Source organism: Vulpes vulpes, chromosome 2, assembly GCF_048418805.1.
Source record: "Vulpes vulpes isolate BD-2025 chromosome 2, VulVul3, whole genome shotgun sequence".
In the NCBI taxonomy this organism is placed as follows: domain Eukaryota; kingdom Metazoa; phylum Chordata; class Mammalia; order Carnivora; family Canidae; genus Vulpes; species Vulpes vulpes.
The window spans coordinates 65,639,063-65,658,785 of NC_132781.1; the positions used below are offsets into that span (position 1 = coordinate 65,639,063).

General features: G+C 36.5%; 1 protein-coding gene across 1 annotated transcript in view; it reads left to right on the forward strand.

Moving 5' to 3' along the window:
• Nucleotides 1–304: 304 nt before the first annotated feature.
• LOC112923645 (transmembrane protease serine 11E-like) overlaps nucleotides 305–19,723 on the forward strand; it is a 41,760-nt gene continuing 22,341 nt past the window's right edge. Inside the window, exons 1-3 of the mRNA XM_072743497.1 lie at nucleotides 305–393; nucleotides 14,778–14,902; nucleotides 18,871–18,992. Coding sequence (XP_072599598.1) covers nucleotides 386–393; nucleotides 14,778–14,902; nucleotides 18,871–18,992 — 255 coding nt within the window. The 5' untranslated portion in view covers nucleotides 305–385. The remainder of the gene's footprint in view (nucleotides 394–14,777; nucleotides 14,903–18,870; nucleotides 18,993–19,723) is intronic.

Here is a 19,723-nt window from a genome sequence, read left to right on the forward strand (position 1 = left end):
AGGAACATGAAAACATGAGGAAGCTGAGCGATATGATTTTAACATTTCTTTTTAGATTTAAACATCTGGCTTTATACAAATTTGGTTTACATTAACATTTTTAAGATAGTGCAATCTTAAGGCAATAGCTTTTAAGTTCCCACTCCTAGAAAGTGCTTATAAATTATTTATGTTCTCCCACTCCTTATAAAATTCGACTTTGTCCTACTACTCACACAAACAGTTCCCACCACACTAGCCAAGACCTGTCAGACTGGTTCTATTTAGATCATTAGTGACTTCTTTCTTCACCTCAATCCAGCCCACAAAATTGCTGATATAGCCTGGATGTACACACTAGACTGCAGACCTCGGTCTCCACTGGACTCTCTCCTGCTGGTCAGCAATGTATCGGTGAGTTCCCTTTTCTTTGTCTTAAGTTCACTTGTAGTTTAAAATACCATGAACCACACCAGGGAATGTGTAGATCTCTAATTTCTCATTTGCTTAATACAGAAACATACTTTTGATGTTTAACATGAAATGTGTCAAGAAATACCTTTCTCTTCTCTCTATATTACTGCTCCCTGTCATCCTAGGTTTCATCCTCAAGTATTTTTCTATATTCTTTCAGATGAGTTCAACAAAAGATAAAGGTATATCCAGTTTGACAGCTGTCTTTTTAGTTAGCTAAGTTAGTTTCAAGCATAGAACGTGTTTTTAATTTGGACTTTGTTTTATTGAGAAAATACTCTTATTTTCAGAGGTATATATGAAAAAAATAAATCTGAGATCATGCAGATCAAAATTACATTCATTTCTGTTTAAATAGCTTAAATTTTTAACAAACTGTAGAGGTTTGAAAGAATAAGAAATAATTTAAGAAGACAATATGATTAAATTATTATAGTTGATTTAAAAAATAAACCCAATGATGTACTTGGCCACAATCACTTCTCTAACAGGTAAGTCATAATTATTTTGAGGTTGTTTTATTCAAAGTTAGAAACTAAGCAATAATAAGGTTTTCATGTACTAGTTTGGCTCTGAAAAAAAATTTTATCTTTGGCTAAAATTTTATTTTCTCTCATTTATATATTGGTATATCATTTAAAAAAATATTCTACTTTGAGAAGGAAATGGTTTGGAAGTGTACAATTTCCAGTGGAATCATAATAGGGAAAAACACTCAAGTTCTGTCATTGAAAGAAAATTCCACATACTTATTATGAAAAGTTTAATACTCTTCTATACATGTTAATGAAGCAACTAAGAGCTACAGACCTAACAAATTTAGTCAGTTGCTCAAGGTACCCTGTCTTTTGTGAGTACTTCTCTATAATCCATGGTGATTTTTCTGTCCCACTGTTTTTACATTAACTTTAAGAATATTACTATAGAAAAGAGTGGTTTTAATTTAAATTTATAATCTCTATCAAACTCAAGATACTAAATAGATTGCAGGCTTTGTCTATGCTAGCTATGAATGAGTCTAGAATTTGTGTAGAAGAGCTATAATAGAGTGCATTTTTTCTGAGAATAGTCTCTAATTTGAAGTAAAAGATGTATCTATTTTTTAATCCTACTTTAGAGTAGAGGGAAGATATCTCTCAAGGAAAAAAATAAAGAAACAAATAACTCCTTCTTGATCTATAGCTGCACAAAAAGTGGAGCACATCTACGTTTGTCAGTCTAGGAGATGTTAAGAGAATGGGTTAGGGTGGAAAGGGATTAAATTTACTGTGAACATTTGCAGGACCAAGTGCACCAACAGGAGTGCTTTGAAGAAAGAGGTGTAATTGGAATATGTAGACAATTTCTTTTTATTGACTCATAACTGGGAAGACATATAAGAAGCACTGAGGGGTTTTATCAAATGGCGTGTTCCTTCCTCTTTCCCCAAATTTCTAAGAGCCCCGTCCCTTACTTCACCTGTTCTAAATGAAAACCACCATTTTAGAATTTTAAAGTAAGAAGAAATTTGGACCAGGTAAATAGTATTCTTTATATGTTACCATTTCCTCCAAACTCTTACTTTATACTATCCTTTCAGCATGAAGAGAGTAACATATGGATTTTATGAAAATACACAGAGCAGAAGGTTAAATAAAACGTTATCAAGAATAAGTTTATAGGGAAGAGATTTGGGAATAGAAGAATATATTTATTAAATAATAAATTTATTAAATAAATATTTATTGATGATTGGGATATATGTTAACTCTAGTCCTCAGCAACCACTGAATTAAAGATAAGCAGACTGAATTTATGGACAATATCTACACAAATTTAGATACACAAAGATGATCTGAGTAATATGCAAAGTTTTAAAAATGGACAACTTTAATTTTTACTCAGTAGGGTGAAATCTACCACTCAGTCTATGTGTGGCCCATGGACCACCTCCATTAGAATCACTGAGTTCTCATTAAAAATAAAGTCTAGTTCTCATCCTAGAAATTCTCATAACTCTCTGGTTCAGGCATGGGAATCATACTTTTAAAAGTACAAGATAATTCTTATTCACACTAAAGTTTGAGAAGAACTGATACAGTAGTATAAAGCCATAAAAAAGAAAGGAACTTGAAAGACAGAAGGAAAATAAAGCAGAAATGAAATAGGCCAGCTTTTAAAAGAGGTAGCCATTTGTTTTATTTAAATTGGTATAATTATATCTTAATGGGTGGTGATCTCTCCCTAGTCACCTTTCCCTCCAAGGGAGAAGACTATTCATTTATGCAATGTAGTGATGATTAAGGAAGAGAGGATAATTTCAGGAAGTATGGTAAACTGAAGGGAGGATAAGACATGATTTGAAGAGTTTGTGTCTAACACGGAGGATCTTAATTTGGATTAAAATCTGTTTATAGGGGCACCTGAGTGGCTCAGTGGTTGAATGTCTGCCTTTGGCTCAGGTCGTGATCCTAGGGTGCTGGGATCAAGTCCCACATTAGGCTCCCTGCATGGAGCCTGCTTCTCCCTCTGCCTGTGTCTCAGCCTCTGCCTCTGTATGTCTCATGAAAAAAATAAATAAAATCTTAAAGAAAAAAAAATCTGCTTACAGGGAAACTTTAACATAAGGCCAATCAAGCATATGTTCCCCCTCGCTGCCCCCCACTGGAAGTCAGTCAATAGTGATACAGAAGGATTGTATTGACATATTGACGTTTAGACCCAGAGCTGCTATGGGATTCTGCTCCAAGTTTTGACAAGGCCTCACTTCTCCTTCAGCTACGATCAGTCCTGGTCCATGTAACAACTTTTAGTGAGTTCTCATTGTATACTAAATTTTGTGTGGAAGAAAACTACCTGTTGAGCACCTGTTATGTACAGTACATTTTGTAAATCCTATCTAATTTAATTTTGAAAATACCTTGAGAAACACTTCCTGTGATTGCTCCATTTAAAAGATGAAATCAGTGCAGCTCACATTGTCCAGTGTTAGTAAGCGTTGGATCTGGAATCTGACCTTGGCCTTCCTGGCTCTAAAGTCTATGGTTTTGCTACTGGAACACATTGTCTATCATGTGCGGGGAGCTAAAGGAAGAGTCTTTGGAAAGTTTCTGTCAGCATTCTGACAGAGAAAGGGAAAATACACACACACACACACACACAACACATGCACACAGATAGAGACGTAGAGGAGTTGTGTATGTATGTCTATGTAGGCATAAATGGGTGTATAGTGTCTAGGCAAAGAAACAGATCGTGTGCAGATTGATATGAAGTAACGTACATACATGCTGAAGGAGGAAGATGTGGTGGTGGAATTTTACTTTCACTGATAGGTTTTTAGAAACATTTTAAGGAATGCTTGGACGGCCCTTTTTAAGCTTTTTTACAACTGTATTTAAACAAGGTGAAAATATGACCTAAATTTGCTGCACTCTTTCAAAGGTGATCAGTGACTGAGAGTATTGCGTATCAATTGCATCCTCCTTGTTTTCTAAAGAGGATTGCAACATTTGCTATTGTGTGAAAATCAAGTTCACTTAGTGCAGCATATCATGGAAGAAAATAAGGGTTTGTGGTAGCTGGAATTGTCTCGATGGACCTTATTGTTACTTTTTCATTGTTGTCTGCTTTCCTCCAAAAATATGTTATTTCTGCAATACAGAGAGGGAATAAATAGAAATATTCAAGAAAAAACAGCAACATCATATACTTCCATATCAGCATTGAGACTTACAAGTATGCCTGATGTGTTTAGTACTTGAGAGAGGGTGACATGGGCAGCTGTGGAGCAGGTCTTCTAAGATGGAAGGTGGTAAAATGGGTGCTCTGGGTGCCTTTCATGGCTTGGTCAGCATTAGGTGTTAGAGGAAATGCACAAAGAACTTCTCGAAGCACACTCCTTCACACATATTCTCATAGAAGATGATGGGTGAGAATTAGGAAGAATGCTCTCACCGTTTCAAGCATCATTAAATACGTTTGAAACAAGTGGATTAGAGAATAGGAAAGTTTTAAGAGGTTGAGGGGGAAAATGGGTGTAGAGACACCAAGTCATGCCAGAATCTGCAAGCCCAAACTTCTCGCACTTACATACATGGTCTGTGCGGTTGGGCAATTTGTGAGATTTTTTTGAATAGTAATTCTGAGATAATAGAACTAAGCTTAGGGGAACCCAAAGTACCATATATCATCACTAAATTCTATCCTGCAATCTTTCATCTGTAGATGTCAGATGATATCTCTTTTTCAAAGCTACAAAAGTAGATACAGAGGAATTTGGCCCTTTGTTTAAAGTCAAACTGTGAGTCAGTGCAGAACAAAATAATAATTGCTGTCATTTGTTTTACATGTTCTATGTGCCAACTACTGTTCTAAAACATGGTGTTTAATCTTTAAAGCAACCTATGGTTATGTTATTATACCCATTTTATAAATGAGGAAATTGAGGTTCAGATGGTAACCTTATTTGCCCAGAGGTAATATGTGACAGAACTGGGAATTAATCTATGTCTATCTGACTCCAAACCTATGCCCTTAACCACAGTGTTGTACCATCTTCATGTCCCCTGTATCCACCTCAGTGTTTCCACTGGTAGGATGCCTTAACTGTCTCATTGTGTCAAAAGATACAAAAGTTATATTTACAAAAAACAATGCTCTTATTCAATGGATAGTCTTCTCAGTAGACTTTCAAGGCTGGTAGGCAGGAAGTATTGCTATCTGTATTCTATAAAGTAGGGGATACAACCTTCAAAGATTAGGTAATTTGCATGTGGTTACAGGAATGTGTGAGTCAGTCATACTAGAGATGAGATAGAGTCTGATCTTCCTGTTCCCCTGCAACCTGAATCCAATACTGTCAAGTAGAAGAGTTACATTGACACAGGAAATATGTTCCTACATGACCCAGGAAATACTATTGTTATTGTTATTACCATTACATTTGAGTATGTATAGAAATATATGGCCTTTTAAAAATTAGTTGTTCACTTTAAAAGCTTGTCAGGTTGCATTAGCAAAATTCAGAGAGGGTACATATAGTAGGAAAAATATGTATATATTCCATATAGATGATTCCACTATTTATTTTCTTATTTGGTACTTATCAACAACCCTTTAAGGTAGATAATTTTAATATTACCATGAATTTTTACATAGGAAGCCAAAGATTAGGAAGACTGAGATTTCCAAATCTCTGAGTAAGTGATTCGTAGAGCTGGAGACATACTCCAGAGGTATGGGAACATACATCTTTCTCAGCTGAATTCCTTTTTGCACATAAAACCTAATGTAAATCCCTGACAGATCATGTGCAGATTGATATGAAGTATCATGGAGCAGAGTTGCTCTGGGTCGAGTGGCACTAAGGCTTGGGAGCCTCACTTCTCTATCTTCTCCTTATCCTCTTAGGCACACAGGAGGCAACTTGAGGGATTTTTCATCCCACTTTGAAAACAAATTAATTTCTCATCATGAAGTAGGAAATAGTGACAACAGCCAACATTTGTTGAGCAGTTACTGTGTGCCTGGTCTGATGCCAATTGCTCTGTGGGTGTTTTTTCATTTAACCCTCAGAAGAACCCTATATTTAAGCCTATTAGCCCCATCTAGAGATGGGGAAATGTAGACTCAGAGAGAGTAATTTCAGAGCCACCTAGTGAGTGAGAGGGTGAGAGGCAGAGCCAGAACTGAATCTAAACTGATGCCAAAGCCCAGACAGATCTTTATCTCCCCTAAGAAGTAAGATGGAAGTCATTTGCTAAAAGTCATAGAGTATAATCAAAAGACTATCTTAAACTCAGCTGCTAGAGAATATTAAGTAAGGATATTTTATCATCTTTCCCATATAAAGTATAAAAAAATTAGTTTCCCAAAGATAATTTTTTTCAAAGATAATTACATAAAAGTGGCATTTACCTTGATTGCAACTCATCTGTTTTGCATATTGCAATAGCATCCGATTTAGCTATGTATGAGGGACAAGAAATTTAGGGTAATAGTGGTTTATAAAAAATGGAATTAATATAAACAAGTCTGGAGGCAGGCAGGCCTGTAGGGAGATTCGCAAAGTAAATCTAGGCTTCTACCTTTGCGCTGTCCCATCAGCAATGAATATGTGTCCTCTAAATCATGGCTCAACGTGATTGCCTGAGCTCCAACTAGCACATACGCATTCTAGCTATGAAATGCACATCAAGATTCTACCCTCTGGAATAGAGACTCCATTAGTCAGAAATTATTCACATGGTAACTCCTATGGACAAGGGATTCTATTTTCCAAGATGGTCGTGTGCTCAATCAAATATCAAACCAAATCAAAAATCAAACATTGTATTATTTAGAAAAAATATTTGGGGTAGACACCTATAAGTATCTACAGACATATTAAGTTTGAATGATGAGAAGTATATCCTACTGTGATCAGCAGTAGGCAGTAGATAGATATATGGGCCTGAAGATTTGCCATGTAAATTGAGCTGCGGATATGAATTAAGGCCATGAACACTGGTAACTGAAATTATTTCATTCTTTTGGATAAAATAATACCTCTTTTAGAATTTTATGGTTCTAATTTGGTATCGCATTCAAAAGTTAAGACTCAATACTTCCATATATTATAGGCCAGCAACTGGGGCAGGAAATTTATTGATCAAGAAATCTCACTTCTGGGGCAGCCCTGGTGGTGCAGCGGTTTAGCGCTGCCTGCAGCCTGGGGTGTGATCCTGGAGTCCCGGGATCAAGTCCTACATCAGGCTCCCTGCATGGAGCCTACTTCTGTCTCTGTCTCTCTCTCTGTCTTTCATGAGTAAATAAATAAAATCTTAAAAAAAAAAGTTTATGACTTCCTTATATGAAACTTGTATTATTTAAAATCACTTGCAGTTCCTTATTTTGTTCCAGTCATCTGGCATGTGGCAATCAGAAAAATGACGCATTTGAAAAATTACGTTAAAGCTAATTGTTTAGTAAATGTTGAATTTTAATTATAAAAATGTTAAGCATTTTTAAGTTAGGTGAGGCATGGAATACTAACTCTGGTGGAAATTAAAGAGCATCTAGATCATTTAAAGTCCTCATCATTTTTTAACAGATGAAGAAAATGAAAGCACATTTCAACATCATACAAACTGAGGGTTAAGGGATGCTGGAACTTATGTGATGTTGAATATACTTTCAGTTTTCTCACCTAAGAAACTTCAGACTTTGATGAAAGGACGTAATCCTTAAGCTAAAATCTTTAGGACTAAGATGTAGGTCACTGGTCTTACAGTTCAGAGCTATTGCTACTATATAATGCCGATTGTAATAGGAGGCAACTAAACGAAGTCATGAGAAAGATTTGGTAGGAAGACATGTAACATTACAAAAAGTTTCTGAAAGTCTATATTAGCAGCCTCGAAAGTGTCTCTGAGCTTAGGTTTCTCAGCTATTTTTCTTCTGATAACACCTGCCACCACATACATACATACTCTGTTAATTTTTATTTTTCTTACATGTTTTCAAGTGTGTATAATTCCTTATGACTAGCTGCAATGGCATCCCTTCTCAACATTTCTGTGGGAAACCATTGCTTTTAAAGTTCCTTATTGAGATCATGCCAATTTATTATCTTGAAGTAGAGTTTGAGGAAAAGAAAGCAAATAGAATTAAAGCAAGTAGAATTAAAGATGAAATAGCTCAATTTATAAGTCTATAAACCCATACATAATTACTTAATAATATCTTTAAACTTTGTTGTACCATATCTATCTGAGATTGTACATTTCTAGAGGTCAGGCAAAGTGTCAACCTGAATCTCAGTTTGTAGATTCCTGTGTTACACCGTATCTGGCTGGGAACTTAATAAATACCTTGATGATCACACAGTGGAGATCAGAGACATTCCTTACTGTTGAGGTGCCACTGATACTTGCCAGTAATATAAATCATATATTTAACAAAGTCTTATGATTGCATACATGATCTTCACAACTTCCTTTTAAAGTAGGTGGAAAGAAAGATATTATCACTTGAGTTTTATGGTTGATTAAATATAGGAATGGGTAAGCTGTGGGCTTTGCTTAACTTAGCAGTTAATGAGTGGTAGGGTCTTCTGTCACAATGTTCATTAAAAACTTACTACTGTACCAAATAATACTCTATTTTTGTGCCTACAGTTTCAATAATCTTTAAATACTTTATAATGTGAAGATACCATTAAGGAGTCATTTTAATAATAATTAAGGAGTATTGTCAGATATTTAAAAATATTATCATAGAGATTGGTATGAATGATTCATGTTGCCCCTTCCCCCACACTATCAAATTGCTTTTATTAAATAGTAATTAATGCCATTTGCCTATATTGAAGGAAACACTAAGAGTATTATAAAACTAATTTTTGTTTCAATATTAGGAATATTGTAGAGAATATAGTTCATTACATTACATAGTTTTTTTTTTTTATGAGGAAAAGAATTGTATTGTTACTGAATAATTGCTCATTGTTTATCTTATGGTTGCCATGAAAAATGTACCTGAACGGGGTTTGCTTGTTTGCTTTGTTTATTTTTGTTTTTGAGTCGGCTGCTGGAAAGCTACAAATTCTGTGGCTTGACTTAAGGAAATGTCTAGATGGGAATTAATGTGGTTTTAGTATTGCTCATTCATATATATATATACACACACACACATATATATATATACACACACACACATATATATATACACACACACACATCTTTACTCATATGTATATATCTCCTTATAAGTAGTTACCTTAAGCTAATCTAGAACAGGGTGGAATATAAATTAAAATATTTATAATAAAAACAATGGGTTTCTTACCACTTATCTTAGTGCTATAAAGAGAAAATGGAAATGGTTTTCTGGTAATTAGACAACTACCTTGTTGTAATTGTAACTTTTCTATGAGAACCATTCATAGTTTTCATTCTTGAGAATGCACACATAGTTCGGTCCAAAGGCCTGGCTGATGTTATTAGACACTTTATTGGTATGTTTGTATAGCAATTAATAGGACAGAAATATGTTCTTTGCAATTTTATGAGAAGTAATTTGTATTTCTTTAAAAAAATAACCCAGCAATGAAAAGATATGATCTATTCACACATACACACATTTTAGTTCCACCCTGTATATTTTTATAGTCTCATTCAACAAAATATAAGAAAGATTAAAGGTCTCTCCAACGCCTGCTGGTTTGAGTCTTTCACAGAGGAGAAAGTACCTGAAGTATTTGTGTGGATAGGAAAAGCAGGCACAACTCAATAAGCTAAAGAAATAAGCTAGTTGCAAAAATGTAACGAAAATTGAATATTTATTAATTGACATTTTAAGTCCTAAGCACTGATTTAGGGGATTAACAATGTCATAAGGTACTAGGTTGTTACTTCATTGTAGTATCTTTCTTCATGCTTTTGTTTTGATATTATAATATGCAGACATTCAGTAACCTCAAATAATCATGTGTTTCCTGATATTAATGTGCCCTCATTTGCATTTGTCACTTTCTATACTATGATAACACTTTACAGTGGATAGATCAAATAACAGTTGGAAAATCATGTATTTTAAGCACAGGTGATATAGAAATATTAATTACAAAACTTGACATTATATAAAATGTTTTCTGGAGATTGGGTTTTACTTAAATAGTAACTATAATCCACAATGTCCCACCTGTCTTTCCTTGTGTATAATATGCCAAGATAAGGCAAACCAGAAGTGCTTTGAGAGATATGAAAACCCATATTGTGGTGTGGACAAATGGTCAGTTTAATCTGGTTTAGTCAACTTCAATTCAATTCCTTCTATGAACATATCTTGAGCATGTGATTGGAGAATATAGAGATAAGTAAGGCTCAGTCCCTGTCCTTAAGACAAATGCCAGGCTAACTAAGGCCAACTTGGGTTTCTAGTAGTCTCAGACATTGGCTCCATCATTTCTAGAAAGACAGCTTACTGTCTGGAATGGAGAATGATTTAGAGATTATGAAGACAGAAGAGAAACCTGTTATTAAGTGATAGGACAAGTTTTAGTGAGAATTCCAGAACAAAATCAGTGGCAATGGGATTGGAGACAGACTACATTAAATTTGCCATGCAGATGAGACTAGAAAGTGAAAAGATTATTATGGCTTCCCAACACAATTAGCATTGACTTGCAGGCTATTGCTTAAGTCAATCATCAGTAAACTATGGTCCACCACTTGTTTTTGTACAGTCTTGAGATAAGAATGATTTTTATACTTCTATGGCTGAAAAGAAGAAAACTATTCATGACAAGTGAAAATTATATGAAATTCAAATTTCAGTGTACAGAAATAAAGTTTTATTGGAACACAGCTGGGCACATTTGTTTGCATATTGTCTATGGCTGCTTTGTGGCTATACGGGCACAGCTGAGTCATTGCAAAAGAGAATATGTGACCCAGAAAGCCCGAAATAGTTACTATCTGGAACTTTATAGAAGAGTTTGCTGACCTAGATAATAATGCTTTGGAACCACCGGCTTTATAGATATCATGTACTTTAACATGATAAGATGCATGTTTAAAAACATCTTAGCTGGACTGGGTTGACGAAACCTGTAGTCTAAGAATATCAGTGCTGCTTGCCATTACAGAGGATGAGCAAAGAGTTTGAGATCCACTGTTAATCAGTCTACGATGGTGGTGTTATGTGGGGGTTTGTTCCAATAAACTTTCCTCTGCAGCACTCTGAGCCATGACTTACTCTCCATGCTTGCCAAGGGGTGTATTTGCCTTAGTATCTTTTTTTTTTTTTTTGCCCTTGCCTTTTTGTTGTAGTTGCTATTTTTCTTTTTCAGTACTCTTATTTTTATTTTTAAAGATTTTATCTATTTATTCATGACGGATCCACAGAGAGAGGCAGAGACATAGGCAGAGGCAGAGGCAGGTTCCCCACAGGGAGTCCGATGTGGGACTCGATCCCAGGACCCCGGCATCACACCCTGAGCCAAAGGCAGACATTCCACCCCTGAGCCAGCCAGTTGTCCCTCGTACTATTCTCAAAATGAGACGTTAAGAAGTGATACTGATAATACAACTCTGAGCACGTTACTTGTCTTCTGGCAATTTTAGGCTTATAAAAATATACCCATATTTTAACTGCTATATTCATCATTTAATCACACATGTCTTTAAATTGAAAGGAAAAATCATAGAAAAAAAGACATTTGACACCATCAAAGCTGTAAGAATTTATCCAATCTGTCTGAAGGTGATTTTACCTGAAAAGATTAAGTTTCAACAGGGTTTATATACAGGAGGGGTTAATCGAGGGTATATTGATATGTAATATGGATTTACTCCTCCATTTTACCTATTTTTTTGAGCACACTTCTACCACATTACCAGAGTATTGAATCTCTTTCTAAGAGAGGAACAAAAAAAGTAATTAAGAAGCAGTGTGATTCGGTTTGAAAAGCAATGCCATACAGACTGGAAAGGGAAGGGATAATGTTTCAAAGGACAAACACCTCAGTAATGTGGTCATTACCATTATTATTAATAATTAAAATAATGATCATAATAATAATAGTCCTTGCTGATGATTTTCTGCTTGTGAGTTCAAAGTAATAAAAAAAACTTCATCGTTTTTATCTCTACATAGCTAATCATGTTAGGTGGGGTCTGAAATTATCATCTCTGGTTTAGACATGGAGAAAATAAGAGAGAGAATTGAATCTAGTGGTATAAGATTATACAGTAAGTAAGTTGGTGGCAGGACTTAGAATAAGACTCTCCTAATTGTATATCAAAGTGTTTTTGATGGATTTTTTTTTCTTATCCCATGCTACCCATCTTGTCTCCTCAAAGCCACCAATGACAGCATCACTAAAATAGTTGTGAAAGGTGGGGGTCAGGAAAGGAGAACACATCAATACCTTGGATATAGTTGTGATGGGAAATCCAAAAACAAGATGTAAAATCTTCTTTTCAATTGTTTTTACCTTTTTAAAATCTCTCTTTTGTTCAATTCAAAAGCTGTAATGATTCTGGTTAAAAAAAAATGAATCCACAATCATACAGAAAGTAAATAAAATTAAAGTTTCTTTCTTATTTCTGCTCTTACAGTTCTTGCTCTTAGTAATTTTGTGTCTGTATTTATTTTGCTATGTACATACACAGTTTCATTATTTAAAAAAAAAACTGGAATATACAATGCATATTCTTCTGCAGTATTTTTTCCTTAAATAAATCATTGGCTATTTCCATGTTAATATTTCTAAATTTATCCCATCATTTACCAGCTGCTCTGTTTTACTTTCTGTCTTGATTAAAAGTTATAGAACAATTAGAACTTCTGCCATATTTTACAACTCTACACAATGATCATACATTTTTGAAAATTGTAGCACATTTGCTACAATTACAAATTCATATTCTTTATCTGGCATGTTGTGATGTCAGTTGAAAAGCTCTTCCCTTCCCGTATTTCCCCCAAAGTTTTGCTTACATCTGCCATATGCATCTCCTTTCTCTGCAACAGGTGAATGGCAAGCATTCCGAGAAGAAGAAACAGGGATCAGTTTTTAGGTTTCTTAGGCACATTTGCACATAAAAAATTAGTAACTCCTCATGGAGCGATCTTTTCATCTTGCAATAATTGCCATTCTAGGATCAGGTGTTTGTAATATCACTCAAGGGAGCACTGAAGATTGAAGAGATGGAGGAGAAGAAGATGAAATGTCCTTGGCTACAGTCCCATTGGAAAATCACAAGAACAAGGCAGGAGACCTAAGTAGAGTCTCTGGAGCCTTTCCCTAGATCTCAGTGCCTTCAGGAGGAGCAGAGTCATGTAGCAGGAATGACAATATGACTTCTGTGACAATGTTCCCGTAGAACAAAACATCAAGGCAGAGCCAGGGTGTGATGACGGTGTGATAGGGACCAAAATGATATCACATGTTGGTCCTACATAACCCAAAACAGAGTCCCCTTGATTCTTGTAAGCAAAAATTATTTATTGCAAAAATAGCTTTGCAGTTTGCAAGAAGTTTTCACACTCACGATCTCATTCAGGATCCCACAATCAATCCTGTATTTTAGACACAAGGGCTATACTGTCCCTTATTAACATATAGAGAACTTAGCACAGCATTTAAATGATTTGTCCAAGTTGCACAGATGCTAAGGAAAGAGCTGGATTCAGAATCTTTCTGGTTCTGATTGAAGTCCTGTGCTCCTCCAGGATAGTACTACACTTCCTCCCAGTCCTCACGTAGCGGAAGGTGCTCTGAAGATAAGCCTACATGCCAGGGATTGTACCAGGGTGATAAACACCTCAAGAAATGTAAAATAACAGCTTCATATTCACACTCCTTAGCCAACTCTGACTTATTATTCTTTATTCTAGCTTTTGAGTTCGCCTAGTAACTATTATAACACAAGGGAACAGCAATCATACTAATTAAACAGAAACCCAGCTGACCAACAGTTTTCAGTAACATGTTTTTGAAGGCAGAATAAATGGGAGAGGTTGAGGGAATCTTACGCAGAAAGGATTTCCTGTAGCGTTGCTGAGGTTTAGAGTGCAAGCACTCGGGTTCTTCAGAAAACAGCTCTGGTTATCTCTTATGTGTGTCCTCAAAGTTTGTTTGTAAATAAATCAGACAAATAGAGGGTAGAATTAGAAATTCTATCCGGAACAGTATGGCTCAAGCTGTAACGTATTTTGTAGGCCATTTAAGATTTTAGAGTGGTGGGATGCCTTGGGTGGCTCAGTGGTTGAGCATCTGTCTTTGCCTCAGAGTGTGATCCCGAGGTCCCAAGATCGAGTCCTGTATTGGGCTCCTCGCAGGGAGCCTGCTTCTCCCTCTGCCTGTGTGTCTGCCTCTCTCTGTGTTTCTTTCATGAATAAATTAATAAATAATTTAAAAAAAAGATTTTAGAATGGTAAAAACAGGCTTTAAACATTGGCATAGCTCCAACTGTGCTACACTTAGTATTTTGGATAGCCAGCTCAGTAAATCACAGCTAACACATACATGGTACTTTCTACATGTCACACACTGTCGACGACACTTTATACAGAGTAATTTATTTAATCCTTATGACAATCCCATGAGATGGGTACTACCATTATTATCTTCACTTTATGGAGGAGGAAATAGGCACAGGGATGTCAGATTACTTGCCTAAGGTCAGGTAACCAGAGCCAGGACTGGCTTCAGCACACTGCAAACCAGGATGTGTTCTAAACCAAAATGGGACTCTACCCCGAGCGTCCTGAATTCCCCGGACATATCTGCTTTACCTAAGGGGTAGGTGGAGTGCACCATGTGATATAACCCATTTATTTGCTTTCTTGCTCAGGCCAGCTGTGGTGAAGAAGAGGAAGAGAGTTTGTTTGGAGCCCTGGGTTATTGGCCTCATCACCTTTATCTCCCTGATTGTTCTGGCGGTGTGCATTGGACTTACTGTTCATTATGTGAGATATAGTAAGTATGAGCTGCCCTAGCACCATGTGATTTCCCCCAAATATTTCTTCGTGTGCACTCCTGTTTTGATTTTGTCTCAGGCTTATTCATTCATGACTGCAACTCATTTGCATAGCTAGTTCAAAGAATCCTTTACCTGTCTTGTTTTTCTCAATCCTCACAAGCCAAAGAGGATTTTTTTCTTCTATCTTTGATGGAGCAATGTTTCCTGCTGGGAATAGCATGCTAGATTTTATATTCATTAATAAGCGATAATCAAATATTACATAGGAAAAGACCATAGGAGAGGTAGCGTTGAGTTGTTTGAGGATGTAGGGCAATCGCCTTGATTTAAAATTATTCCAACTGTTTGAAATCCTGAGAGCCCCCAAGTTAATTACATCATCAAGGATCATAGAAAAGTTGACTCTATTCTGTACTAATAAGCTGGAAAAATGCTCATAATGATATATTGTTTAGTAAGTGCCTATTTCTGTTATTTTAAATCTCATCTTGGGTTGTACTGCATGTGATTAAAGGAGATAGGATATGCTGAGAAGGTTAATTATAAAGAGGTTAACTCTGTGGTAATCAGGTATCTCACAACTAGATGAACCATGAGTGCTCTGTTATTAGAAAGGTCCCCAGGGTACTTTAGGACTGTTCTTCCAGGGTGTAATAACCTTTCTGAAGTTTCCCTCTACTCTGCCTCAAGTTATAATTAGTTGACTCTACTACGACCTATTGGCTTAATATCTCCCTTAGTGACTAGCTAATGCTTTGATGTTCAAGACACTGTAACCAAAGAAGCTAATTACTTGATTCTAATTTAATTGGGAATTTGCACAAGTTGCTCTCCTGTAAAAAGACATAATGATCTGTAAATTGGTTATCTTCTTCCACTAGCAGACACAATCTCAATTCCAATCTCAATTTCTAAAGCAAGGTAGATCATTTTTGGGTAGTTTGAAGAAAAAATATTTAAAGCAAAGACTTTTTTTTTGGTAGAACTTACCCACACACAAGTCTTTAAACTTTGGAGTATCTACATTTTGGTTATTTCTCTGGAACATGTTTTTAATTAAAAAGAAAAAAAAAGTGGCTAAAATGACTTTTTAATTCTACAGTTCTGTTATGAATATATCATCTCATTATACTGTAAACATCACTGTTCCTCTCCACAGATGCCCAGCACTGTATTTTGTTCATTTCTGTATTTCCAGAACTTAGCAGGATCCTGGCACATATTAAATAATTAATATGTATTGAATACTGAATGATAAAGATTAGTGAATCGTACTATGATATTTTCATGGGGGCATACTTCAGTTTGCCTGGCTTCACAAAGGATCCCCTAGTAAAGCTAGAGGTCTCATTACCTCAGTGAGAGAAAATGTTTCTTACTGCTTCTCCCTTTGCCTCTTCCCAAGCCATCTTGCTCACACACATAACAATGAAAACCTGGCAAGATTTTTCCAGTAACCTGCTTCTGGGCCCTATTGTTTGGATGATCAGTGCAGCATTATGGCACACCCAACATCCACTGCCCACACAGCACACCTGAATAAACAATGATTGTTGTGATACGTGTTACTGTCTTGCATGTGTGATCTGCCCTCTGTTTGGAGATACAAAGAATAGAGTGAATATAGCATATAAGCATTTAGGAGTTGGCATAGCTCGATAACCAAAGTAAACTAAAGAGTTACAGAAATAGATTAAGATGGAGGTAACTCATCTTGAAAAAAACCCACCAATTTGGCATAAAGCCCAGGGCAGCATAGAATTGTGTGTGCAGCTGGTGTTCAGGGGCCTTTGGGGCTGCATTTCTGCCCCTCTGAGAATTAAATGACAGAAGGTGACTCTATTATGAGCAACATCCATGTAGGTTACAGATTCACAAACTTTTTAGAAACTTATCAGCAAACTAATGTTCATCCTTATTTTTCTTACTTTTCTGTTAATATTTCCCAGTAATATTTTCTGGCAACTACACATGCCATATAATTCTGGCAACTGGGAATATGTTTTGACTTAGTGACCTGTTTGAGTCTATTGAGCAAAGTAAAATATTGACTACAGACAAGTTGTTCATTTGGTTGAAGCATATGAAATTGTTGGTATTTGACCATTTTTGACTTATATAAATGGCAGTTTCAAATATATCGATCTAATAATTTAAAAGAGAACAGGACCAATATGTAAGAGTCAGTTCTTCTCTCTAAACACTAACTTTTCAGTGAGGGATTAGGTCCCGCCACCTGCAGCATCACATGGGAGTTTGTTAGCAATGCAGATTCTTAGGCTCAATTTAGACCCAGTGTTCAATATTTCCGTAAATTAAAAACCTTACTCGAGATTATGTGTATTTCCAGGGTCTTGCCTGCATTTCAGGTCTCTCTGGCCATTCAGGTGAGGGCCATTTAATGAAAGGAAGGTAAGGAAAGAGGGAGAAAGGCAAAACCTCCTTAGCCTCTCACTTTGGTGGCTAATTCCCAGGAGGCCCTGACCTTTCAGGCTGCCATCCATCTCCTGTTTGCATCACTGGCCATTTCCTAGCCTTATCAAATCCTTTCCTACTCGAACCAAATCCTTTGGATGGCCAGAATGTTCTTTTGAAAATTTCCAGTAGTTTTTCCCACCCCAAGAAGTGGTATGTAAAGAGAATTTGTGCTCTGAGAGCTGGACCTTGACTTGAAATCCAGTTCTGTCTTTTCCGGCTATGTCATGTTATGGCTGGGCAATTTACTTACATTTTGGAGACTGTAGTCCTTATCTGTTAAATGTGGACAATACTGCCTTCTCATGAGATATGGTAAATTAAATGGGATACGTGAGTGTACTTGGGACACAGGTGCCCAGTGTTAGTTTCCTTTTCCTCTTGGGTTCAAGTGATGATGGAAAGAATGAGAAGCAAGAGAGAAGAGGAGAGAAATTGAAGATGGGTGAAGTACATTCCATTATCCTATATTAACTACACAAACTGTCTGGATCACCATTATATGTCTTTTTTTAAAAAGATTTTATTTATTTATTCATGACAGAGAGAGAGAGAGAGAGAGAGAGGCAGAGACACAAGCAGAGGGAGAGGGAGAGAAGCAGGCTCCATGCAGGGAGCCCAATGTGGGACTCGATCCCGTGTCTCCAGGATCACACCCCGGGCCAAAGGCGGCACCAAACCACTGGGCCACCGGGGCTTCCCACACCATTATATTTCTAATACTCAATACAGAATCATAGAAAAGATAGTCAGCATTAATATTTGTTGAATGAATGAATCTTAGGGTTCCATGCTTTCTTCATGTATAGAAGGGTGATGAATGATGCATTAATTTTCAGTGGGCCAAAAATGTGGGCTGCTTAAAATGGGTACAGAAAGTGCAGCCAGTGGCAAGACAAGACAATCCCTGTGGCTGTTGGGAGAAAATAAATGGAGTGACCATAACTGACCATAGCCAGGTAAAAACCAAGTGTCACTTTAAGGTTATGTCAGATAGTAGGTCTAGCTCTCTAACTGAACACCAAGCATTTTCATCTTCTTTACCCCAAATAAATTTTCTTATATGACAGTTCTTGTGGCCAGAATTGATATGGTTTTATGGTTTATTGAATTGGGAGAAATCTATTTTTGGAATATAAAAGTACGTTTATTCTTGGGAAACTTCCAAGTCCATTCTTGTTTGTATGCTCAGACGGCATGACTTGCTGCCTCTCATGCTAATTCAGAAATGGATAACACATGACTAATTAGCCTGCAGGAACACCAGGCATAACTTATGGCTTTTACACTCTAAATCTTATGATGATGAATGTTGGTGTCTTTTATTCTTAGATAACCATGAACTCAGGGCAAGATGATGGAGATGTTGACTTGGGGTAGGGCCATTCTCTCTAGTCTCAGTCTTTCTAGCAACCACCAAACATAGAAATAATGATGCTTTACACACATCTGGTAAAACGTATGATGGTTTTCTCCCCTCTCTTCATAGATCAAAGAAAGACCTACAATTACTATGGCACATTATCATTTACAAGTAACAAACTGTATGATGACTTTGGAAAAGAGGCTTCTAAAAATTTCACAGAAATGAGTCAGAAAATTGAATCAATGGTAAGCACATTTTCCCTCCATTTCTAGGGCATTTGCTATCACTTTATATGGTATTTTTTGGTACCTAGGTTTCAAAACATGCATTCAATTGATCTTGCATACCTTTGAAAAATGGGAAGCAGCCCTGCCAGAGAAATATAAAACAAAAATGACAATACATGACTTGGGAGAGTATGCCTTGCAAGGTTGAACCAAGTGAACTTTATCCCTTACTACATGTCCTTCCCACTCACTCTTCCATAGCTAGTGCTATAATCTTGATCAGCAGAGTCCAGTTCTGGGAATGTGAGGGTGACCCAAATATGACTGCTGTATCTCAGAGAAGACACCTTTGAGCACAAGATTGAAACTATTCAGACACATACTTGACTAGTATTTTCATATTCAAATTTTCTGACCTGGGGATCCCTGGGTGGCTCAGCGGTTTAACACCTGCCTTCAGCCCAGGGCATGATCCTGGAGTCCCAGGATCGAGTCCCACATTGGGGTCCCTGTATGGAGCCTGCTTCTTCCTCTCTCTCTCTCTCTCTCTCTTTCTCTCTCATGAATAAATAAATAAAATCTTTAAAAAAAAAACAACAAAATTTTCTGACCTTGGATTACTTTTGGGTACATAAGTCTATAGGAGACACATGGATACTCATCTCTATATTTAAGGCTTCAACATTCATCCTCAGAGATGAATTAAATGTTTTAAAAAGTAGAAAAATGATCAGTATAGGCCAAGAGAA